Source organism: Argentina silus, assembly GCF_951799395.1.
Source record: "Argentina silus genome assembly, chromosome: 7".
Taxonomy (NCBI): domain Eukaryota; kingdom Metazoa; phylum Chordata; class Actinopteri; order Argentiniformes; family Argentinidae; genus Argentina; species Argentina silus.
Window position 1 is genome coordinate 1,510,076 of NC_139661.1, and position 26,948 is coordinate 1,537,023.

Below are 26,948 nucleotides of genomic sequence, written 5' to 3' on the forward strand. Positions count from 1 at the left end.
TACTTGAAGGCAAATTAATAGGACTTCCCATCTTCTTTCCCTATGTTGGAATGACTTTCCCTGGTTGGCCAAAGAGACCATATTATGGCCGGTGAGCAGAATTCCTTTGATTCCGATTGATGTCCTCCAACATGAGTTCTAGTACTCATATTAGATGGAAGATCCCAACAAATGATAGGTTTTTCATGTACCAAAAGAAGCAGCAGTAACTAATTGGATCAGTGGGTTAATTATGTCCTGTTTTGAGATATGCCTACTGAACAAATTCTAAACAAAAAATCATTGCATTAACGTAAATGGGAGATTTGCTTGAAAATTGAAATTATGTAGATTAGAATTTGGAGTCCCTCATAGTGATGGCACCACTGTGTATTGAACCAATGTCCCATTTTACATGGCTGAAGATAGTGTATTTCATGGAGCTGGATCTGCAGCAGAGAATGCAGAATTAAAAATGACTTAGAGAATAATGTAATAAAATGTAATAAAACATGTAATAAATCATTATAATTATTATTATTATTATTACATCTTGAGCTATAACCTTTGCTTAAGTCCTATGAGCTAATGTTGTCTTGGAAATGCGCAACACTGGTAATATAAGGATTTAATCCTTTGTGGGTTAGACAGACAGACAAGAGTCACAAACACACCAACTGGGTACATGATTATGGATATATGCACACAGTATGTGTAGAATCAGATTACCAGCTAAAAATATGTTCTGGCCTTGAAGAACTGGCATGTTTTGTTGAGATAGAGAATGTCACATGTGAAGCAACCACAGTCATGGTTGTGTAACCGCTCTCAAATTCATAGACAGAGCTATGGATGCAAGGACTGCCCATCCATGAGATCAAAATGATAGTTTTACCCCTATTTTGAGTAATAATACTATTACATTTTTACAAACAAAGGAATAAAACAAGCTTATATTTTGGGTTCTGAGTTTGGATATACTAGAGATATGCCACTCCCTTGATTTTCTATTGGTTTTGCGAGACGGGGAAGATGGCGCCAGTCCCATGTGGGGTTATATTTCTGACCAATTACCACGCAGCTATAGATTAGCTTTACTGAAAGCGTCTTTCTCGCGCTGTTTCCCTAGCAGCGCCTGTGTAAGACTAGAGCGGGAGGTTAGGAAGGCTAGGACAGAGCCAAATAAAAATTTATTTTTAAGACATTACAACTTTTAACAATCCAGTGACCACACAGAATGTTTCTACACACTTCAGTGATAGGAAAAACCAAAAGGAAAAGTTGCTACTCCGTATCATAGACGACCTGTCAAAAAAACAAACAAGCGTTTGGTCTCCTTATTTAAGATAAGCGCCCTAAGATGGCGGCGGAGTGAACCGGCTTCCTTTAAAGAGGCTTTGGTTGAACTAAGCTCATGAGACATTTCATAAGTTATATTCAAGAATCAATGGCTATATCTCATTCATTTAAAAGTTAATAATTGATGCAACAAAGAATGCCCCTTTAAAAGTTAATTCATCAAGCGGGAAATTAGCCTTTTTGAGAATATAACAAGTTGTTGGCATTCCTGAGGAACTGCCGCCCTCTGAGTGCATACAAACGCTTTTAAGGATTGGTCTGAAACAATGACGAGGATAGGTAAGCATGAAAGAGTACATGGCATTTCAGAACAAATAACTGCTTACATGTAAATATCCATTTATTAATAAGCTCAGAATAATATTGTACAGGTCTGTTACAGAGCAGAAAGTGATTCAGCAGACTAACAGCTGGGCGTTGTCAGTTTACTTAGTGGACCTCCTTGTCCTTTTGTCCCAGGAGAAGTTTGCTCCATAGGACTTTACTCTTGGCTTTGATGTCCTCTTCTCTGTTAGATCGTAGCTCCAACCTACAAAAACAAACAGCTCAAATAAGTGACTGGGCCAAGAACATCTTGTGTATTAATTTTGGACAAGTCCCATAACACTTGATGTTGCCATGTAAACATAGCACATCAGAAAGCTGTGTATAGACAGAACTGCGGTAATCTCTATCCTGTTATAATAAACAAAACTAATGTTCCTCTGAAGTTATTGCATTAGCATCACCCTTTACAAATGACAAGGAAGAGAGAAATTGGGTGGTAGGGTAAACAAGTTCCACATTTACCATTTTTCTCAGCAAAAGCAATTGCATCCTCCTTGGAGGTAAAGGTAAGAACCATGTTGGATAATGGGTCACCCCTGAAAGACAAAAAAGGTATGTACGTGATATACATATGACACGTGAATATAAGCACATTAACAAAGACCAAAACATATCAGACAGCTTTTCTCTTGGACTACTCCAATTCATAGTCACCCCCAGTCATGTGTTGCACATCTTTGTATAGTAATACTGCCTCTCCTACAAACATAATGAGGTGAGAAAAGTCTGATGAAAGGGTAAACTATAGTAAAAAGTAATGGAATGAAGAATATGAGGATGGAAAAGGATGTGTCTGACAAGGGAGTGATAATAACCAATGTATAACCAATCATTAGGTTCATTAGAATGAGCCTAACTCAATCCTAAATCATGTTGTGCACACTTAACCCTGGCTTATCTCATGATTTGCACACTTGACTCTCAAAGCGGATCCTTACTTCAGGTGCTGAATTAATTTTTCTGTCAGATGCATGGTTGGGGTGGAGTAGCACAAAAACAGAGGTGTGTCACATTGATAAGTCAGATGAGCACATGGTTTTACCCACCGTTTCTCCTGCCACCCAAGTTTATGTAAGAAGGTGGAATATGTCTAGCAAACATACAGGTAAAGCAAGACAAATCAGTTAAACATAGATATACACTCACTGAACACTTTATTAGGAACACCTGTACACCTTCTCATGGTAGAGGTGGTGTATTGGTGTGGGGAATGTTTTCTTGGCACACTTCGGGCCCGTTAATACCAATCAATCATCGCTTGAATGCCACAGCCTATTTGAGTATTGTTGCTGACCATGTGCATCCCTTCATGGCCACAATTTACCCATCTTCTAATGGCTACTTCCAGCATGATAATGCACCATGTCACAAAGCAAAAGTCATTTCAAACTGGTTTCATGAACATGACAATGAGTTCAGTGTTCTTCAGTGACCTTCCCAGTCACCGGATTTGAATCCAATAGAACACTTTAGGGATGTGGTAGAACGGGAGATTCACAGCTTGAAAGTGCACCTGAAAAATCTGCAGGAATTGCGTGATGCAATCATGCGTGATGTCATCATGGACCAGAATCTCAAAGGAATGTTTCCAACATCTTGTGGAATCAATGCCACAAAGAATTGAGGCTGTTTTGAGAACAAAGAGAGGCTCTACCTAGTATTACTATTGTTTTCCTAATAAAGTGCTCAGTGAGTGTAGCTACATATTTCTATTTCTATAGATCTATGTAGAAAGTAGAGGTCTTTTCTCGTGTAAATATAGGCCTGTACAATGTAATTTTATGTAATCCAAAAGTAAAATGTTGTAATATGTAACCTGAATACTAGGTTCCCACAATAATCTGTTCATGCACAAAATATAGTGAGATGAGCGTGGAAGTCCAAAAAACAAAAGTTTAGGGAAAGGCGTGGATCATTGTATCACTGTAGCCTCTCGAGGCTCTATAAATATTGTTTCAATGAGGCGGCTCGTGCAGCTCTTCAGACTTTCAACAGCATCAGCCTCACCAACCTCAATGTGGTGATAGGAGAGAACAAGAGAATAGGTTGCACCAGTCTCAATGTGGTGATAGGGAGAACAGGAGCGTAGGTTGCATCGTAGGGGAACAAAACTTGCTCTTACGTGGATGACCAGCCCATTAAAGGGTTCTCCCAGCGCTCCCTGGTGTCAAAGTCAATCTTCCATTTCTTGGTGTTGTTGACGCCAGACTGCATGGCCGTGCGCGCTGCAACGAAGATGCGCACCTTGCGGGTGTTGTGCTCCTCAGGCACCCCCGTCATCGTTGAGATGTCCTGTGGTAAAAACACACACTTATTAGACTCTACATGTGAACTTTGTGTGGCCACACACATATCAACTTTCACCAACAAATATTGACTGCAGGTGTGACTTGCTTGATAAAAATAATGCTTCACACCTTTCCTGTAAAAACAAAATGAGACAAGAGAGCCTAGGTCGAATATTAGAATTAATTTAAGGGTCTCGCATACCTAATCGCATACCTTCACTCCAGTCGATACACCAAGACACTTAAGTTCATATCCCGATTGTTTAGCAACTTCTGTCAACCAGACTTTCCAATCAAATGGAAGTGGATAGGGTCCAATTTCTAGCCACAAATTGGACCCCATCCACTTCCATTATGTTGAAAAATGTGGTTGCTGCAAGTTACTGAATAACGGAGAAAAGGACTTAAAAAGTGTGTCTGTATATTATGGACTCCAATAAAGGTATGTGGATAATCACTACTATCCCTTCAATGACAAACATCATGTCAAACCTTTTTTCCCCAGACAGCAAGCTAAGGAGAAATTCCCTGCTAACTGCTGGGAGAATCATGCATGGCGAGTTCCTTTTAGGTTAACAATGGATATCATTCTTTTAAGTGGACCATTGACAGAGAATTAATGGGTCACTGCCATCCCATAATGATGACAATAACATACATGAAAGTGTGTGTAGGTTCAGAAAGAGAGAGAGGGAGCTGACAAAACAAAGCACCAAATACTTCCCAATTATGCCACATCCCGTGTTACAATAGGCTCTTCTTGACATATAATGAATAAAAACATAACTAATTGACCCAGTTATGGTAAAAGAGCACAAGTGTCTGGTCTCCCCCTTGGCTCTCGTTTGATTTGGCGACTGCCGTCTTTGTTTTCTTGCCAGTAGACTAATTCAAGGCGTGACTGCCATGCATTGCAGTGGCTTGTCTGTGGCTGCAGCTTCGGTGTGCATTGGACTGTACCAACCAAAACATGGGGGGGGGGGGGGGGGGGGGGTGCTCACAATAATTAGGATTAATCAAAGTTTGAGCCACATACAGTATAGAAAATAATTAAGATCACAGATTTTTTTTCTCACAGCTATATTTTCCATTAGAGCAAGCCCTTAAAACACAATTTGCAGTTGGGATAAAGACTCAACACTTTAGATTTGCAAACAGGAAACAACATAAAACAAAATAAATGTTTTCAGGCTTACAAAAAAAACACACTAGAGTACTGCTCCAAACAGGAGAAAAGAAAACAGAAACATACAAAGGGCATGAAGCCCAAATTCTTCATATCATTACTGAAAACAGACTTGCACTCTGTCGAGGCAAGTAGATTTTTTACACCGCTGATGTATGCTAAAACACACATTACCCTTGTGTTCCTCTAAAGATCCCAGTCAATGGCTGGACCTGAAGGAGTTGGAGTCAGCCACAACAAATTGCACAATATTTGACGACAAAAACTATAAGAAGCTAGGCCTAGGCATAGTGTTGTTTTTCCTCTATTACTGCTCAAACACAAATTAGGTGGGAAAAGGGGTAAACAAATAAATAAAATTATGTGGGGAATGGTAAAAAGTTAAATAAAATAGGCCACCGACCTAAATGTAAATACATTCTACAAAAGAGTAGCCCATTGCACGATAAAAGGGAGGGTCATATATAAAATGTAGGCCTATGCATATTCTTGGGCAAGTGGAGCTCATTCAAGGTCCTATAGAGAACCTCGTTCAATTCTTCAGGGAATTAGCAAACAAGCGATGGGAAGTCGGCGACAAACCTCCCAGCACGCAGGCAGCAGCCACCCAAGACTGAGGGCCTTCCAGGGCGCTCCCTTTTCAATACAAGAATTTCACACATTTCAATGGCCATTACAACTTCAAAGAATCAAATTTTCATCATTGTCTGTTATCTGCCTGTTGATTTGTATAAAGGGGGTCTTTTGCATGAACTCCACACAAAAGCCTGGATCGCTAACTGAAGTGCATACAGTTCCCCCAATGACAGTTAAGGCTGCTAAATGAAGCTCCTGATTACTAAAACAGCTCGGTTCACTTAAACTACTTTGACTACTTTAAGTTTAGGCCAGACTGATTTTTATCACAAACAAGATCTCCACATAAACATTTTTTTTTAAAAGTAAACAAAAATAAGAGAGAGAGAGGAGAAAGAAAGGTAATTATATCCGGTTGGCCCACGTACTTAACCTTAACAATTCCCATTTGTCAGAGAGTTGAGGAAAACAGTCTCTTTTCAGATTAAGACTGATGGTTCAGGCCACAATAACAGGCAGGACAGCGCAAGAGTGAGAAAAACAAAAGGAGCCGGATCTCTTTTTGATCTCATCAGCCTTGACAAAGGATCAAATATGGGGAATGTTTCACACCAGTTTGGCTCGTCTATAGGATAGGCCTAGGTAAGATGTTGGCTATAATGGTGGATAATGACATTTTGGTTTTCAATGGAACTGACATTTCAGCGACATTATTGGACACTATTTCAGATGTTGTGACAGCACTGGGCTTATGGACCTTTGCATCAACATTAGCTTACATTTTATAACAATAGAGTAGATGGAGAACTACTGCACTCGCTTTCAGAAACATGTCGAAAAATGCAGGCCATCAGAAAATCTGCGTTTTCACACATTATTAGAGGAATAGCAGCATGACAATATAATAATAATAATAATAATATTATTATATGCCATTTAGCTGATGCTTTTATCCAAAGTGACTTACATTACAGTGAGTGCATAAATTTTTCAGTATATATGACAATAATCCACACACTCAGACGTTTGCTTCAGAACGGGCAGTGTCGCTCCTGTATTCACTAGTTGTTAGCTGCCCATCAAGTTGGTCAGAAATTATACAAAATGAGATTGAATGGCATCTTTTCCAAATACATAGCCAAAAGCACTGGTATGTACGTTCACCAGAGAATGTGTAAGCCTAATGTTTTAAATAATGAGGTGGCTTAAGGGGCAATCTAGGATTGGCACATCCGTTTTTGGACTTTTCAATGAATATATATATATATATATATATATATATATATATATATATATATATATATAGCCATTGATTCTTGACAAATATAACTTATACATGCCTAAGGAGCTTAGGTCAACTACCTTACCCCATCAGAACCCAAAATATAACCTTGTTTTTACCCATTTAATTGTAAACAAACACTGTATAGTTTTAAAAAAAAAAATGGTTAAAACTATCATTGAGAGCTCATGGATGGTCAGTCCTTGCATCCATAGCTCTGTATACATTTGAGAGTGGTTACATTTCTCCAGCACTATCCATCAGCTATTAACAAAAAATGGTGGTGGGGAGACTGCTTTGTTGTTGTGTGAATCACAGATGTAAGAGTGTGCCCTTGGAAGTGGAGGCGTAACATATATTTTGTATGCAGACTAGATTTTGGGAAAAGTCAGGCTAATAAAATTACTTTGACAATGTATAAAAACACTTTTTGATATACCCACACAAGAACAACAGGAAAACACTAATGATCATCATTTATCAGTATTTGGCGATACAAATGCTTTAGCAGGGACTGACTCATGCGCATTTGCAGATACAGTATAGCTTACAAATATAGGATGAAACAATTTGGGCTCACGCAAAATCAATTATGTGTTTGGTTGGATCAGGACACTGGGCAGTTGTTCTATGGTCTCTCTGTGGTCGGGGAGGAGTGCGCTCCTACTCCCTCCGACAAACATCTCTCCAAAATGAATACATGACGATCAATCTCTCAGACACATGTAAGGGTTAGACATTATCCTCTAGGGATTAACAAACTAACAGACTATGGTTAAGTGTACATATGGTACATAAACCACAGCCAACACAGAGGGCCGTGTACAACAATATGCACAATCATCTCTCCAGATGTAGCCAAACCTAAATCAAGTTATGCACAGGCATCAAGGCACAAAGGTGCTTTATGAATAAGGCAGGACTTGCTCAAACAGCAGCATCCACATATACAGGAGATATTCTGCCCTTTGTCCAGTATTGTAAAAAGAAAATAGAGTCTAGACTTTTTATGATATGCTTGCATACATTAGGCAAAAAGCTAGGAGGGCTATCGGCACACCAGACAAGTACACAATGCCCCCGTGCACAAAGAGAGCGATTGTGGCTGGAATGTGGTGTGTTCCCAGGAAGACTAGAGAGGACCATCACAAAAGGAAAACCCACACGGCGGGCACTTTTCTTCTGCCACGTACAGGAAGCAAAATGAGAACTATGAAGTTTGACACTATTCACAGGGCCTACAATACCTGGCTATGCAGACAGAATTGCCAGGCTTAAGAGAGGGGGGAAAAACACTGACAAAGTCTCCGTCATGTGAAAGCGTGTCGATATTTCTGACACCTCCTTGCTCCTCGGCGAATAAAGAGCATGGGAGCTTGTTGCTGTGGGGCCACTGGGTCCTCCTGAATGTTGAGTGCTGCTCCTCCCAGAGCTACACTGAGAACCAGGGGGGAGATTTCAGTGTAAACAACAAAAAAAAAGTTGGGAGTCGCAAACTGAGCAAAACAGTTTATGTTATGAACAGGGCCTGATCGACACCCATTGAGCAGAGTCACGTGAATCGGTAGCACCTTTGTAGTTTCATGGTATAGCTCTTGAATTAAGCTTGCAGAACAGAAATAAACCCTCTACTACTTTTTTTGGGTTATGTGGGAAAAAATTCAAAAGCAAAAACATGGTTGGGCCAGCATCACAATTCTCAAACCAGTATACCTTCCCGCCAAAATACCTGCTATACCGGTAATACCTTTAAAAACATCTAGTGGTATATTCACTTAACAAAATAGATAGTATTCTGTCATGTGCTTTGCAGTTAATGTTGAATTAAGTTTTGAAAAGATTTTAACCTACATAGGACTTGCATCTATATTGCTAACAATCGCTAACTGGCTACACACAAAGCCAGCTCTGCAATGTTGGCATACAACTCTTCCCCCTCCCCCCACATGAGTGTAATTTGATCTCACCATCCTAGCTTATGAAGCTCAGTCAGTGTGTGTCTGTGTGTGCCTGTGTCTGTGTGTGCCTGTGCATGTTTGTGTGTGTGTGTGTGTAATGGCAAAATTACAGTGTGGTGGGAATTCTACCAGTGTAAGCTTGTACACATTATGCTACCGGTAAAACCTTACCACCAGCCCAACTCTAAACAGTAGTGAACTAGAATGAAATCAATCAACTGTGGGGTTTGCAACATCTAGGCCTACAGGAAACCATACAAAATGAATGTAGGCTATGCTACAGGGTTATGTCCTTTTACAAAAGACCCATATAGGAGATGGACTTCGTTGATCGTTTTAAACCTCGGTTCATGCGGAACCTTGACTAGGTGTAATGATGACCTACTGTGCATCATTTGATGTATCGTAGAATACCGACACATTCCAGTAACAGTGAAACATGAGTGGGCTAGCACTGTGGACAGGACCGCATGCTCAAAGATATCATAATCTAAGCACTGCTCCAAATGCTGTAATGGTTTGATGAACCTGTCGCAACTTTTCATGTTTTTAATTATGTGCATCAGCTAGATAAATAACTAATTCTCCTTTATCTCTCGCAACCCCCAGTCGTAACCATAATTACCCTCCACTTTAGTATAGCATTATAGTTGCCTATGTGCATTTAATTGTATAATTTCATTTTACTTATTGTTTCCTCTCATTAAACGCCATTAGGATTGTACGGTTATTATTACAGTAGCCTACTGTAGGCCTACTTGGGGTTGCTGGCAATAGTGGATCATATTCAACATAAAAGGAAATGCATGACAGGATCAATGGAGCGCATAGTTCCAATGACCAGTGATGGCGATGCAGTGTTGGAGGGTTGGACTTACATAGGCTTACTGTATACTAGTTTAAAAGTGAAGTGGAATTTGACAACTTTCAGGATGATTTTAACAATCATCTTTTTAGTTTGCGCGTAAAGGCTCTCCAAACACATTTTCTATGAAGTAGGTAGGTTATGCTTATTTTCCTATAATCTACAGTATACAATGTCTCCCATTTGATTTTATATCCTATCAAAGACATGCACGGTTCCATGATTTAATTAGTAATTGGCACAGAGAGTTGAGGCGATCGATGTATGGCCATGCAATGTTTTCGGGAATATTGATTTACAGATTTCATTATTGTGAGAATATACACTAGGCCTACTTCCACATATGTATAGAGGTATGTACTGGAGGTATAACAGATTATCCCAGACAGGTTGCTGTCAGCAGGTTTACAACTGCTGTGCCTGATATGATCAAATGAGTGTTAACCGATACTCCCATTTACTGCCCGCCTATATTGGTTCAAAGATTGTGTTGTTCGTGGCAGACCTACTTTCCAGTGACACCAAATTACCAAAACAGTCTTTGCACATGTTTTAGTGGTGCACACATGGGGCCGAGAACAGACCATGATTTCCAAAGAGTTGTGATGTCTTCTTTACCTTATACTCAAGATGCACCCACATGTTTGAAGTGCTCAATTCTCCGCAATAGAGAAAACTATCTTGCCATATTATAGTAAATCAATCATTATATGCCACATTCTAATGACAAAAACAAGAATAATCTGTGGACCTCAGCAGGATCAACAGCAACAGTTCTCCGCAGGATTTTTGAACAAGGTGGCGCTAGATTGCATTATCAAAATCAACTTGCATTTATTCTTGTCAAAACACTAAAACGTTCAATTAACTGAGAAACAGAACGCTTTCACTTTCGCTTTTAACAATGATGTTATTGGCAATCAAATATAGTTACTCTATCATTACTAAATATCAGTTTAATTTGCTCTGAAATGTTTACATAGTTGTGGAGCCAAGTCGACACAGCATCCCTGTTCCATTCTTTGGGGAGAACCCCGCCACCCCCTCTTAATTCACTTAGGCTTTGCGATGTGATGTAAAAGCTATGCATAAATAAATGCCCTAAAATGACAGTGGGGAGGGGCTATTTAGTATCCTATATTGACACAGATCAAAGGCACTAACATTCCATCCTTACAAGCGTTCCATGAGAAGAAATCAAACAAAACAGGGAAACCAGAAGGTTTTACAATAAAGTGTGTGGCTGTGACATTGAGCTTTCAGCGTGACTACTATCAGGATGTTATGGCGGGGAAGGGTGGACCCCCTGACAGATGAACCAAGAGCGTGGGCACATCTCTTTTTGCTCAGTGTATGATCAGACCTCCTATGCCAAATCTCTACTTGGCAGCCTGGGGAGGTCAAGAGGTCAGCCAAGTTGAATCATAGTGAATAAGCTCAGGCCGGGAGCAGAAACATCTAGGCCTAACCTTTAACCTTGGGTGTCCTGTCCAAGTCCAGACCCGGGACCTCACTCATCACCCTCGCAGGTTCCGCTTTGGTCGTCTTTGAAGTGTCAAGAGATCGCAAATTACGGACTACATTTAGAGGGCGTCGCTAATAGTAACAAACAACCTGCACTTGCTTCTGTGTGGGAGTGGCTCTGGGCGGGAGCGTGAGGAGCAGCTGGTGCTAAGGGTCATCTTAACTCTCAAGTTACACGCCTCAACAGGGGTGGGGTTAAGTTCTACATCCGCTGGCCATAACATCACTCATTTGTTTATTTGTGCCCCCTGTGACTGTTACAGCAGTAGGCTATTTTAAATGCACTCTGGCCATTTAAGATAGAGTCAGACACAAATACAAAATGAGCCTCCTGTTGCATTGTTAGATGAAGTAACATACATTTGGAAACATAGGCCCAAAGATGTGCTTTGTGGAAATAAACAATTTAAAATTCAACTTCAAGGCGAAAGATAGTGGACCCAACAAAAGGCTGCAAAAAAGCAACACAGAGAAAGGAGAACAGCATTCAGTCTAATGGGGGACTAGCACTTGTAAACTAAAAGTAGAAGGGAGAAATAATGAAAGAGATTTTTTTTTTCCCACAGCAAGTGACATGTCGTTTCCTTCAGCTATACGGCACTGACAGCACTGAAGTGTCCTTGAGAGGTTGCTCTCTCTGTAGAAGTGTGTTAACTAAATGGAATACTATTTAGTGGATGATCCCAAAACCTCTTGTCTAGGCCCCCTTCAAAGAGCCATATCCGTTGATCCTACTCCAGATTTTTTTTTGCACAAGCACGCTGTACGAGGGGGAAACCAGACAAAACAGACACTTGAGATGTCTGTGCAGAAGGGAGGGAGGGAAAGAGGGAGGGAAGAAGGAGGAGGAGGGTGGTGGGTCAACGCAGTCTGCTCCACTGCAGGTCATTGACTGCCTGAGGCTAGACAGGCTTAAAGAATTCACACCCCAGTACTGTAGCCATTAACTCCTTGTGCTAAAAATACCCTCAACAGCGTTCCTCTCTGTTAATTGTGCTTCTACGTCCACATTGTCAAACACAGAGGAGGACTTTGTTACAGCCACAGAGGAAAACATGTTTAACAGAGGCCACAAAGGCTTTTGCTTTGTCTTCAGACTATCAATCTGAGAAAATGTTTCCAAGAGGCACTGAATTAACAAATTAAAACTGAATAAGCATTTTAAATCATTTCCAATTCAAACACAGTTTCCCCTACGACAAAATCATTGCCGCCACAGCCCAAACATTTTTATAACCATATTTCCGCACAAAACTCTTTTGCGACCAAATAACTTGTAAACTGCAAAGTTTAAATTTAAAGTTGCACTGGTGCAGCGGAAAGCCATTGTTTTGCCAGTGTTGGCACGACATCAGCATCCATTGGCAGTGGAAAGCCCTCGTTTTACCTGCATTGGTTAGATGTTGGCATCAGGCGCATGGACGGCTTAAGGTGACATAATAAGTGGCAATGATGCATCCATTTATTGTTTAATTATTTGAAAAATTCTATTAGGTAAAACCTCTAAATAAATACTATGAATTGAGCATATTCTGTCCCAACTTGCAGTGATATGACGAATGTCCATGCATAATCATTAATATAGGAAGAAATAACACAACAATCAAATAAAACTTAAACCTGCTTTTTATGATAGCTTGATGAGCTTATCACAAGGCACTACAAGTAAAAAAAAAAATAAGGAGAGGATTAATTGTGTGTTTTACTGTAGACTACCTATAATTGAACACCTAAATATACCCTAAAAGCAAAAAGCTAACTTATTCAAGGTAAAATATAGAATTTCAAAATTGCCAGTTCAATCCGACCGTTCTATCTTTGCAATTGCTTTATGTTTACTAATTAGGGGTTCAAGCATGACTGCTGAAACCCATTTGTAATTGAAGGTTATTATGATTAAGGGTTCAAGCCTGAAGGGCTGAAATCCTACTGTAATTGTAGGAATTGTTCTTCTTACTCTTTTGCCTTTATTTTTTTATCTAAGGAACCGACTGATGAAACATTTTGATATTAAAGTCCATGTCTGTCACTACTCTGAAAATGTAATGGCACCCATTGGCCTAATAAGTAATAAGCACCTAAAGTCTAAGGCTCAACCCCACTGCGGTATACTGGTTCCTCTCCTCACAAGGACCACATTTGCCTCAAGGACGCATAACTTTTGCCATGGTGGATTTTCCACCGTCTTGGATTTTTGGGGAAAAAATCTTTAAAAATCTTCTCATGAACCATAAGTCCGATTGACTTGAAATTCGCTACACATGCTCACGGCACTTGTCTCTAAGAATAATTGCAAGCAGCAAAGTGATCTGTAAAGAAATTACCAAATGGCAGGCTAATCAAACTTCCAATTTCATATAGCCCTACTAAAAGAGTTCTAAATCCAGGTTTAATTCGCATAAAACTTGACATTGCCCTAACCTTTGATAACCTTAATGATGATGCGTACATGGCTTGAACCCCGTTTTGCTGCTATTAGCTACATTTGTTTTTATTATTATCATTGTGATATCAACATCAAGTTGCCCACAACAGTGGCTCAGAAATATCAGGTGATAAAGTATGACAATAATAAATATTGTTTTCATTTTGCATACTACACTCGTCTCCATGTCAGATTAGTAACCAGTAAATGTTTTTATTGTGATAATGAGCATTTTCCCATGTAATGTCTATTATTTGCTTAAGATATGAAACATACAGTTCTACGGAAAATCTTTAGTTGCCATAATTTAGCCCCTTATATTCAGTAGGTTTATCGTGACGGCCGAGTTCTGGAGCAGAGGGAACTTTGGAGGGGCGCACCCGACACGTTGGGTGGATGTAATCTTTGACAGTCTTGCCATTTCTCATCATCCTGATCACCTTACTTATCACAGGAGAGATCTTCATCATGGTTCTGTTTAATGAGGCTAGGGGGTCTATTAGGCCGTTAATATACCCTTGGAGTATGGGGTTACGTATGTTGACAGTATGCTACAGTCATATAGAATCGCTTTATCTTAGCTCAGGTATACTGATACCAACTTGTGTTCTGGTAGATATCACACTGGTTAGGCTACTCCTAAAGTCTGCACTTCCAAGCTGCGTAGCCTAAAAATGTATTTGGAATGCATTAATTAAACAACCATTTTATTATTTTCGTGATATCAAATGGAATTGATTACAGTTCTCTAAAATATGCAACATTTTGGCTACAGTGAAATCAATGTTTGCAAGTCAATCTATGCAGGAACTAACAAAATGTGTTAAATTAAGAACTTTACTGTTCTAGGGGAGGAGTGGGCCTGGATTGTACTCAGCATTCAACATCTCTTGCCATAGGGGGAAGGGAGGTGGCTAGACACTGTCACACTATTGTTTGCTAATGGGAAATGATTTGTGCTTGTTGCAAGCGTAGCGCAAGCGTAGCTCAAGCATGCACACACTGGAGCTGCAGCAAAATGATCATGAATGTCACACATATCAAGAACTGTCCAACAGCTTATGGTATGATACATATATGATAGTTATTCATTTGTAGCCAAATATGATACATGATTTACAGGACAGGGTCGAAAAAGAACAGTAAACAAACCAACAGTTAGGCAACTAGAAATGACTGGTTCGATACAGGCAGTAAAACTGTGAAAATATAATTTGTTTACAAATGAACATTTGTGAGTTTTATATATTATAGCCTACAGAATAATAAGAATAACAGCATGTCAACATGACAGCTTACTTTCACTGATCACAGTAGGCCTATACCAGACACACCAGCAATTACCAGCAATTGTCACCCAGCATCATAATAATTGCAGGCCACATGCCATGATACTGTTGATAGCCTACCCCCTCCCCCGTCTCTGATGATAACTGGAGTGGACAGATCTCACACCATGTAGCCTATTGAACATTAAGTGGTGGTCATATTTTTACAAAAAAACAGGGAGAAAGAGGCCACGGTCACGCACAGTTTATAAAATGTACTGACATTGCCCATTTGCACAGGACAAATTTCAGAGATTACATTACCCTGCCTCCCCTTGTAAAAAAGAATCTTGTTCGAATAGGGCCGAGGAGACACAAGATGGACGGAACAGGAGGAAAAATATTTTTTGTTGAATCCATTGAATAGGCCATCCTTGATTGGCTTCCCTGATGAATGAATAAATGATGCAATTATTAAATAAAAATACTGGTCAGACCTGAAAGAGCTTTAGCTTTCTTCAGTCTGAAAGTGAGCCTCAAGGCAAGCACGACTCAAGCGCCTTCTACAAATCTCAAATAATACTGTCCTTGGGCTGCTATTGAATCGAATAAACACAACGTCATTGCAAAAATACAATAGCATTAAGTCAAAGGAATGAGATCCAACAACTTTTGACTATCATCGGTAAGTGGCGCACCCATGGCTACAGTGCCATGTAGCATGTACAGTAGCATGCGCATCTGATTGGACTGCTCTGATGGTCCTGTTAATCCCAAACTAACTCTCAAATACTTGGACTGCTTTCAAATAATACTGCCAAATAAAACAACAAAGAATGAAAGGCTATAGCCTACAGTAAAATACTGTTTGCTTTCCCACTTTGAGAAAATGTAAAAAAAAAAAAACATGAATTACAATACATAAACTGACATTAAATATCAAATTAATATCAGCTCACAAATGGGGCAAGTGGAGACGCAGATATGAGCTACTGTTTAACAACACATTGCCTATCCCATTAGAATGCTCAACGATGCCCCTGGTGGTTGTTTTGCTAAGGTGAAATACCTAAAATAAAGGTAGTTGACTCGCTACTGCCATGGCGGTACCGCCGCACTACCATGAACCTTTTAAACTCTGACCTACTGTAGCAGTGAAATCCAAAATATTGGTCACATGAATTTCATAAGGTATTTCTGGAAAATAGCCATAATCTGTGTAATTTTAAGAAGAAAAAAAAACATGTTTGAGAGATAATGCGTCCAGGCGGGCAATCAGTTTACATGCTACACATTAGTGATAACCAATAACACAGCCCTTATGACCACTAAATTAGATTGTATCATTATCAGACAATTAGAATTGGATTCTATCCACTTTGCTTCTCCGATCAGCTGTCATTCATTTTCCTCAACTCTCATATTGAGCAGTACAAGTAGGACTATGAATATCTCCTGCACCTATCTGTAGTGTTGTTTTAATAGTTTTTTAGTTGTTGCTCCTAAAGGTTCTGGTTTGGGAGCACTGGTGCTACCAAGTGAAAGTTTATTTTGAGCCCTACATGGCTCTGCAATTTATGCAAGCACCCATAACTTTGGAGTGAACGATTGGTTCTTAAAGCGGTTTTTGAAATATGTGATGTTATAATGCATGACATCTTTTGTCATTGTGGGAACCGGGACAAATAGCCAAAATGCGGTGAGGTGTTCACCCAACTCCATCTCCATCCTGCCTCGTTGCTCTCTCTTGCTACGATAGCTTATACTGACATGCGCTGCTCATCGGTACCAAGCATGAAGACGCAACAGGCAGGCTGCAAAGTTTTGCTTTTCAATCAAACATGCCATGTTGTTGGTATAAGAACATTGTTTGACATTATTTAATTACAATTACTTTACAGGTTAATTTCTAGTCTGTTTCGATTAATTACTATATTACCGTAATCCAAATGTGATTTGTCATTCCGAGCACTGTGGGTGGACGCCTTAATTGGTTACGCACCAATGCATATGGATGTCTGATAAATTTCTCAAATGTCAAGGTTGGCCAATGGAAACCCTGTTTTGCAGTGTGGTTTTATTTCCCTAGCTGCAAGTGGACGGCAGTCCACACTCCAGGCCAGGTGCTATTAGTTTTGTAGTTGAATATTGTTTTGAAAGGTCACCAGACCTGACTGTCTAAATTCTTTTTGAAAAAATCTCCCCCGGACTCCTCTACATCACCCCCTGTCGGCCCCAACACTGCTACAAAAATCCTAGGAGAAACACTGCAATCGCTTGGGCAGGTCAAATACATTAAAGACCCATCTCAAATGAAGACAAAACAATAAACAAACAGTCTCTGCAGACTGCTGTATGCACATTACTTGACTGTGGGCGCTCCTTACCATTGTGTGCAGATAATGAGATGGTACTAAACAGACTGGACAGTCACTGCATGCCAAATCAGCCAGCTGGCACAAACAGACCTTGCCCTGAATACCTGGTCAATACTGCCACCCTCCTATCCTGTCCTCTTTCTAACTCCAAGCACTTTCCAACTCATAAAACCATCCTGCCTTTAGACAACTCTATAACAAGGCTTCACAAGTGCTTTAAGATTATTGCGTTGTCTCTATGTGGACAGAAGGAGGGTGCTCAGGCACAGAGACAGAAAGAGAGAAAGCAGAGTGCTCCTCCTTTCTGCCTAACTGGACGGGCCTGCCTCTAACCCCGGGTGGCTGCAGACATTCCGTGTAAAGCTGTGTATCAGTGGCCAGTCAGCCGGGGGCTGGAGCTGCCCAGCATGCTTAATCAAACAGTAATTACTAACAAAAGCAGGTCGGCGCAGACACTGGAATAGGATGGCTCTGGGGACTGAGGCTCAATCGCCCAGGTCTTTAATTGCCATCATTTGATACACCAGTTTTATTCAAACTGAACGTTGAGGCAAGAACAGCCCAAAAACGGCAGCTTTTCAGTTTTCTTTAGTTGTGGTTGGTGTTCACATGATGAGAGCCAAAGTGTGTTTGATAGAGGATAGTCTCTTCAAGACAGGTATCGTTTCAGGTGACTCATTTCTAAAAATATCTTGTATTAAAAGCAGATTAGCTTCACATTAAGCTCCACAAGGCTTCTTCTACAGATATAAATCATGCTTCACTCTTAGCAGTAAAAAAAAAAAACAATTGTCCAGTCTACCTTTCATCAGCCGTAGACTATGGGGACCATTTTGTCTTCTTTTAGCTCCATACAACAGTTTGGATTTTAAATCAAATAATTACTATGGGGGTCAAGTAGAGATTATCAGCTTTAATTAAATGTTTTTTTCTTTCAGATTGGTTTCAGCATTTAGAAAGTACAACATTTTTAAAACATACTCCCCCTATTTCAGGGCTCCAAAAGTATTGGAAACATATAATATAATGTCCAAATAAAGTACGAAGTAATGTTTTTTATTTGGTCGACAATCCTTTGCATGCAATAGCTGCCTAAAGTCTGCGACCCATTGACCCCACTAGACACTGAACATATTCTCTGATGATGCTCTGCTAGGCCTGTACTGCAGCCATCTTCAATTGTTTGTTTTGAGGTCTTTTTGCCTGTGTTCCCTCTTCAGCAAATTAAATGTTCAATTGGGTTTAAATCTGGAACTTTCCACTTTTTGGCCCCGTCAAAGTTGCTATGACAGTATGTTTTGGGTCACTGTCTTGCTGTATGATGAAGTGCCATCCAATGAGATAGGAAGCATTTGTCATACTTCAGCAGACAATATGATTCTGTACACTTCAGTATTCACTCTGCTGCTGCCATCAGCAGTTACATCATCAATGAAGACAAGTGAGTCAGTTCCAGTGGTAGCCCTACACGCCCAAGCCATAACACCCCCTCCACCATATTTCACAGATGAGGTGGTATGCTGGGGAATTTGGGCAGTTCCTTTTTTTCTCCACACTTTCCATCACTCTGGCACATGTTAATCACTGTCTCATCTGTCCACAAGACCCTTTTCCAGAACTTTCCAGGCTTTTTTAGGTACTAGGTACTAATCTGACTCTCTGGTTTCTGTTGCTAACTAGTGGTTTACACCAAATGTAGCCTCTGTAGTTCTGCTGGTGAATTTCTCTGCTGATTGTCTCTGACACATTCACACCTACCTCTTGGTGAGTGTTCCTGACCTGTGGGACAGCTGTTTTGGGTTTTTTCTTAATTATCGTGAGCATTCTTCTGTCATCCAAAGTCTTCCATGGCCTACCATGCCATTTGCGATTGCTGAGCTCACCAGTGTTTTTCTTATTTTGGATGATGTTCCAAACTGTTGTTGACAAGTCTAAGGTCTTGGATATATTTATGATTCTTTCTGATTTCTTAGACTAATAATGGGTTCCTTGACTTTCAGTGACAACTCTTTGGTCTTCATGTTGACACAAATAGTAGACTCCAAAGGAAAACGTAAAGGTTAGAATCAATACTAGCCATTGACAGCTCTCTTATGCCTACACAAATGGTGTGACGGGACACACCTGACTAACCAGAAACACCTGTCAAGCCAATTTTCCAACACTGCTGGTTCCCTGAAATAGGGACACTATGTATAAAAAGGGTTGTAATTTCTAAATGGTGAAAACATTCTGAAAAAAGAAAACATTTAATTAAAGCTGAGAATATTTAACCTGAATATTTATGCTGCTACTACATTAAAGCCACATGACGTAGTTTAAAATAGTGCTCTCCGTTTCATTACTTAGACGGTTTCGGTGAGCAACTGAAGAGAAAGGCATTGCCTCCTATTTATTTACAAAAGGCTACTACAAAAGCTGCCTCACTACCTTACATCACTCATGAAATTAAGAAATACAAATTATCGTTATACCACTCGCTCCCAAGAATGTAGATGTCCCCTTTGTAGAATCTTTGGTAGGGACCACAAAAACTAAAAATGGACTCCCTAGTGCATCTGAGGCAATTTCAAAGGCTGGTAATAGACTGTCAAAGAGGACTGCATATGTTTCGCCAAGCTCATTGTATAGCTTAAATTGTACACTTTTTATCTACTAATTTTGTTTGAAATGTCTTTCTTCTTCCTCGTGTCTTTGTAAGCAGGGCTCTCCTGGAAAATATAGTCTGGTCTCAGAGAGACTCCCCTGCATAAATAAAGGTTAAATAAAATTAAACAGTGAGAATTTGGACATTGATGAGGTTTCTATAGGCCTTTAGTACATGGTTTTAGTTTTTTTTTGTTATCAGTCTTGAACTGAGACAAAGGGAACAGGCCCCTTATTGAACTCCAAAGCCTGACATCCACAATCACTTTTCTTAAGCCAGAAACCATGGCTTTTCTGTGGGCAATGAGAAAAACACCTGGTGTTTGACCAAACTACCATGAATTTTAACCAGTGGCAAAGATTTACTCAAAGCTACAGTAAGCAATGGGCTAATTTAGGATTGCATTAGAAAATACACAACTATACAGCAACAATTCAGTCCAACAATCTAAGCACCTTACTAATTCAGTACGAAAGAAAAACAACGTTATTTAGCTAGACCTTTTAGAGAAAGGCCCAACTTCAAGCCGTTCACAACCCATCCAGGAACTGGAATCCGATCAAGAGCAGCATACTATTTCAGATCTTGTTTGAGAAGGAGAGCATGCTAATCTCAACATAACCCTCATTGGGTCGAGAGACCTTGTTCAATTGGCCAAACCGCAAAACCAATTCACACCTATTGATTACCCAGTGAATTAACAGACTGCTGACATCTACTGAATGCCCAATATGGAGTCTACTATACTGTAGACAGCTGGCCTCTTTGGCTCACCAGGCGAGTGTTCGACTACTCCCCTCCACTACCGACACTACAATGAAACCCCTGTGGCCAACAATGCTGAAGTGGCCGTCATCTTCTTGGTGAGAGTTTGTTTCATGCTCCCCTCTTTCCCCCCCCCCCCCACAACTTTTTTGGGAGGGGGTCCTATGCTGGCCCCTGCTGTGAAGATGGAGACAGTCACAGCCAGCCAAAACCTTGTCAGCCAGTGTGGTCAGCTCCAATAGAACAGTTAGGCCTACATGCTGCCCAAACAGTGTCCACAACAACCCCCACCGCATCACTCTCTCACTCTCTTCCCATTTCTCCCCGCCTCCCTATCAACCTCTCTGACCACTATACGTCCTTGCTTTAGATACACCGATCCAATAATGAGCATTATTATCAGGGTCGATATTGGCCTAAAATGCTGGACCGGGAATCGGAGATGGGGAATGCTATTTACCAATCCAATGCCATGACGCAAACTGTCGTAAAAACTAGTGTCTCAATCCAAATTGAGGTCCTCTGTGGCTCAGATGGTAGAGCATGGCGCTAACAATGCTTAGGTTGTGGGTTCGATTCCCGCTGGGACCACATATACTGAAAAATGTATGCACTCACTGCAATGTAAGTCGCTCTGGATAAAATTGTCAGCTAAATATATTATATTACAAATGTAGCTGCCTGCTGCCTCTAAAGTCACTATTCTTCTAAGGTATCGTTTTTGTCTGAAGGTAACTGGAAAGAAATCTGATTTGAAGGTAGCCGCTACAGCATACGTATTCGTGCTTCACAGACGGTAAAGACGTGATTCTTGTTGCTAGGTTAATAATGAACATATTTCACTAGAACAACGTTTTCTATCCATTTCACTTTGTTGTAAAGGCTAAATGTATATATACTGTTCATGCCTTGAACTTTCAGTTTGAGATTAGTTGCTAGCTCCAACTGCGTCAACTGTAAACTCACAGACTTTGAGTTGCAGTGGGAGTGTCCGCAGTGCCACGAGTGGAATGCAATGCCAAATCAGTGTTCAGAAATAATCTGACTGCCTCCTTGCTCATTATTGAGAGTTGAGACACACACTTGAAATGGTAGAAATCTGAGATTGTCAGCTTTTCAACAGCCATTAGAACTGAAAAGATTTTTAGGGGCAGTGAAAATGATGAAGCATGCCACATTTATTTCAGAAATTGTAGTGGAAGAAATCCTCATTTTCACTTCTCTCTGTGAGTTAACATTTCCCAGCTTGAGCATGGTGTTCACTGTATTTAAGAGGACAAAAATGCTGCCAAGCATAGCACACCCACACATACAATAGTATAGAGCTGTTTTAAAAGAAAAAGAGCTTTTATAGGAACAGTACTCGTTATGAGCCAGTACTCAAAATTCAGTACTCAGAATCGGTAGTGGCAATGAAAAAGTGGTATTGATGCATTTTTAGTCCTTGCTGTATACGGTTGACTGCAAATACCAAATACACTGAAAACTTCACTGACCTTGGCAACTTCAAAGTAGCCTGGTTATCAATGTTTGGGCTGAAGAACAGGTGGTGAGATGACAACTGTAGCTGTGAAAACCTTGCACCCAGAAACTTGAAATAAGATGTTTCTTTGAAAGTGGGAGAAAAGAATGAACGAAATAGGGAGGCTTTCAAACAATGTTATATATCTGCCAGAGAATATATAACATGCGGAGTCGCAGATAATGTGGACATTTTTAAAAGACATCTAAAAAACAACCTTTTTTGTTTTGCTTTAACACTTTTAGTTTTAGTGTTCTTGCCATTTAAAAAAAGAAAGTGTTTACTTTCTCTGTAAAGCACTCTGTGTTACAGTGTGCAATACAAATAAAGCTTTATTCATTGATTGATTGATGAGGTAGGCTACACAGCAGAGTGCCATTTCAACTCTGTTTGAAATACCACCTTTAACTGGTAATTACTGTTTTTGGCCGTTAAAAAGTTCAGACAGACAAATAAAAATCATAGTAAACATAATATTACTCCTTAATCATAGCAATTAAGAAATGATGACTGACAGAAAGGTAAGGTAAAAAAACTGCTCAAAACCAAGCAAAATGATTTGCATTATTACTGCAGATAGGCTAATATATTGTCTAAACAAAAACAACAAAAACATTTAATTGAACAGGTGCTGCTGCTGCTGCACATCTCACACAGACTAGAGCAGAGACAGGGGAAGGGAGCCACACAACATTACAATTTCATCACAGCGAAAAATTGAAACTCTTGGAAGCAAAGCACTTTCTATCTATCATTTTTCTGCAAATGCATAAGGATTCTACAACTGATCCCGTTAACACTTCACTATGTCTAAAAGATTTCATAAGCACGTCTCCTTAAAATCACCTGATCATCATATTGGGTTATTGTTTAAGCAATAACACACTCAAGTGTGTGCTATAGCGTGAATATTGGTCATAGGCACGAGGCACAGCCATTCCGATATCCTAGTAATAGCACACCCTTGAGTGTGTTATTGCTTTCATACAACGGTCTTACACCGACAGTAACAATTCTGACAAGAAGCAATGGTGCTTGTGTGTTTTTTTCAGGATTTTGTATTGGTTTATGCCCTCCGCCTATACAGTAGTTAGGGACGCAGGTTTGTTGATAGTTCTGGAACGCATAGTCTAATATGATTGGCATGGCAAGCCAGTAAGCTGTCTGTCTTATAAGCTAGCTGGTCAGTTCGGTTGAGGAGTGTAGCAGCATAAGGATGAAAAAAACAATATTGTCAGAATCCTTCCATTAGTCTAACAACGTTTTCATCATTGAAAAACACGTTATGGCGTTTGCATACATTTTGCAAGTGAAAGTGGTAGCCAAGCTAATGTCGGCACAGCTGGAATGCTTCTCAGCCAATCACAATGCTTGATTTGATCAACCCATTATATAACAGCAATTTTGAGTCAATAAAAACATTGGAAAGGCATTGTTCACAAAAGGTTGTTGTAGTAAATGTTGTTGCCTAAATCTAAAATTATTACATAATTGTATTGTTATTTTTATTATAATAAAACATTATTGAGGCTTATGCATGCTGATAATAATTATGGATGGTTATTATTGACATGCCGGTTGTCTCGCGTAGCCATACCTCCAAATTGAGTTTAGCAGATCTAGCTTGGATTGAACAATAGAACAAATGGTTGTTTGTTGTTACGTGTTTCATCTTTTCTGACCGGGTAGGACTATTCTGCAGAGAGTTGTTGCCTATGCTAGTTTGCAACATTGAAGAAAATGGAACTGAATTCAGTTTTTTTGAAGCTCTGCCCAAAACTTCCTGCATAGGATTTCCCCAGGTTTTCTGAAAGGTCTCAACAAGGTCAACACGCCGGTAGTCGTGTCTGTATATAGGATTTTGTTGCACTTTGCATTGAAAAGGCTGTTTTGCCTATCATAATAAATAATAACAGTGATTGGCACCCGAGATAATGCTGCCAGCAACCCTCCTATGCAACCACTGAATCAACTGCACAACCACACTTTTTAAGTTAAAAAACAGTGAGAGCATAATTGGACACCACATCAGAGACTGCACGTGTGACACGACCAGTCGGAAGAGATCCTCACCAGTTTCTCATCCACCGTGATGAGTTGTGTGTCTTGTCCTTGTTTCTCTGCCAGCCGCCATCCCGATGTGCTTGTTGACCTGCAAGAAAAGGAGTTCATGATGGACATTCCATGGCAGGTATGACAAAGCAGGGAGGAAAAGAAAACAAATACATGTTTTGTTTTTTATTATGTAAACAGGTAACTTTGACAACAACTAGGCTAACTGTCTTGGATGTGTGTGTGTGTGTGGGGGGGGGGGGGGGGGGTAGAGTAAGTGAAAGGAGAGACGCAGGGATTCTTTTCCTCCCCCATTAGTTCTGTCTGGTGAGTTTCTGGCAGGCTCCGACTTGCCTGTTAATGACAGACTGCACTTTATGTTGGCTCACTGGCCAACTGTCACCATCATCCAGCGCCTGTGGCAAGGACTGTACAGTAGGCGGCTTGTCACGAAACGACAATGTGCCAATGATGCCGCAGCCAGGGAAACAGTGGAGGGCAAGCCCAATAGATGGCTGCTGAACCAGCAGGGAATGCTTCCAAAGCCCAGGGACAACAAATGACCAATCAGCCATACTCTCAGACTTGTGGTATAACAACAATAGTTTTCAGCTGTTTAGCGTTTTGGAATGACATTACTGTACTGAATATATAGTAGGGATGAGAACGATTAAACGACTAGCTGGCTAACCGTTGGGTGACCTGCTCGTCGGCAATGAAATGACTAGTCTGTTAAACAAAATGTACAAATTGCCATAACTTAACACTCAAATTACAGTCGCAAGTCTTGTTAATAAAAATGTTGCAATCACACTACTAGCCGAGACACTGGATACATGCACTCACTTAACACTTTATTAGGAATACCTGTACACCTTCTCATGGTGGAGGTGGTGTAATGGCGTGTTTTCTTGGCACACTTTGGGCCCGTTAATTGCCACAGCCTATTTGAGTATTGTTGCTGACCATGTGCATGCCTTTATGGACACAATTTACCCATCGTCTAATGGCTACTTCCAGTATAATAACGCACCATGTCACAAAGCAAAAGTCGTCTCAAACTAGTTTCATGAACATGACAATGAGTTCAGTGTTTTTCAGTGGCCTTCCCACTGAATCCAATAGAACACCTTTGGGATGTGGTAGAACGGGAGATTCATAGCTTGAAAGTGCACCTGAAAAATCTGCAGGAATTCTGTGATGTAATCATGTCATCATGGACCAGAATTTCAAAGGAATGTTTCCAACAACTTGTGGAATCAATGCCACGAAGAATTTAGGCTGTTTTGAGAGCAAAGGAGGCCCTACCCAGTATTAGTATAGTGTTCCTAATGAAGTATATATTGCCAAACTTTACTTTCACAAGATGACATCCCCGGAGCCTACCAGTAAGATTATCTGAGTCAGGTGCTCGCGCTGAAAAATCTGTTAAGTGTAGGCCTATGCTAAATCCAGCTCCGGGATGTCATCTCGTAAAAGTAAAGTCTGGCAATATTCCGACCTAGAAGATAACACAATTTCCAGTTTTCTGCAGGCTTTGCCAAAACAAACTGGCATACAACCATTCTACTGGGGCTATGCAAACTCACACAGTTGTTAAATTACAACGGCGGGTATAGTGGTTTGCTCTTATATTTCAAGTGTATTTTCTTGTGCTATTTGAGCCTTTCAAATTGCTACTGCACAAAAGATCACATTGCTGGCTATGTTAGACAATGTTTCTGGAGTCTTTATTTTCAGACTAGTTAGATAATCAGTTTTGGTCATGTTTGTGTAGTTGATAGCAAAATTAATCGAAATTCCCTAATATATAGGCTATAGACTAAGAATAGGCTGAATAGCCTACATCAAAAGAGGTTTAGCTCAGTGGTTTGCAGGTCCTTACTGTATAGAAGTTCCCCAAGAATGTTACAGACACCGTCCTCTCTTACATCCGTAAGTGCTCTGATGATGTGACCCACAAAAAGACCATCATCACTCGGGCTAACCAGAAGCCATGGCTGACAGGGGCTGTCCATCGGCTGCTGAGGGCCAGAGACAAAGCCTTCAGAGCCGGGGATGAAAATGGCCTGAGAACAGCGAGAGCCAGCCTGTCCCGTGGCATCAGGAAAGCAAAACTGGACTACACAAACAAGATTACCTGCCACTTCAAGGACAGCAGAGACACGCGGAGCCTGTGGCAGGGCATTCAGACCATAACGGACTACAAGCCCGCGCCACAGACCTGCGACAACAACATCTCTCTGCTCAACAACCTCAACAGCTTCTTTGCACGGTTTGAAGCAACAAACACAAGCCCACAGAAAACTCCACCCCCCCGCCCACGATCAGGTCCTGTGCCTGTCTGCTGCCAGTGTGAAGAGGACACTCTCTACCATCAACCCCCGCAAAGCAACAGGCCCAGACAACATTCCAGGCCGTGTGCTGAGGGACTGCGCAGAGGAGCTTAAGGATGTCTTCACGGACATCTTTAACACTTCTTTGAGTCAAGCTGCTGTCCCATCACATTTCAAGACCTCCATCATCATACCTGTGCCAAAGAAATCC

General features: G+C 40.5%; 1 protein-coding gene across 1 annotated transcript in view; it reads right to left on the minus strand.

Annotated features, from left to right (window-relative positions):
• Positions 1–1,156: 1,156 nt before the first annotated feature.
• The window catches only part of ndufs4 (NADH:ubiquinone oxidoreductase subunit S4), a 37,538-nt gene continuing 11,746 nt past the window's right edge, over positions 1,157–26,948 (minus strand). Inside the window, exons 2-5 of the mRNA XM_083674240.1 lie at positions 24,423–24,501; positions 3,788–3,957; positions 2,128–2,201; positions 1,157–1,867 (exon numbers count right to left, since the gene is read on the minus strand). Of these exons, the coding sequence (XP_083530366.1) occupies positions 1,764–1,867; positions 2,128–2,201; positions 3,788–3,957; positions 24,423–24,501 (427 nt within the window). The 3' untranslated portion in view covers positions 1,157–1,763. The remainder of the gene's footprint in view (positions 1,868–2,127; positions 2,202–3,787; positions 3,958–24,422; positions 24,502–26,948) is intronic.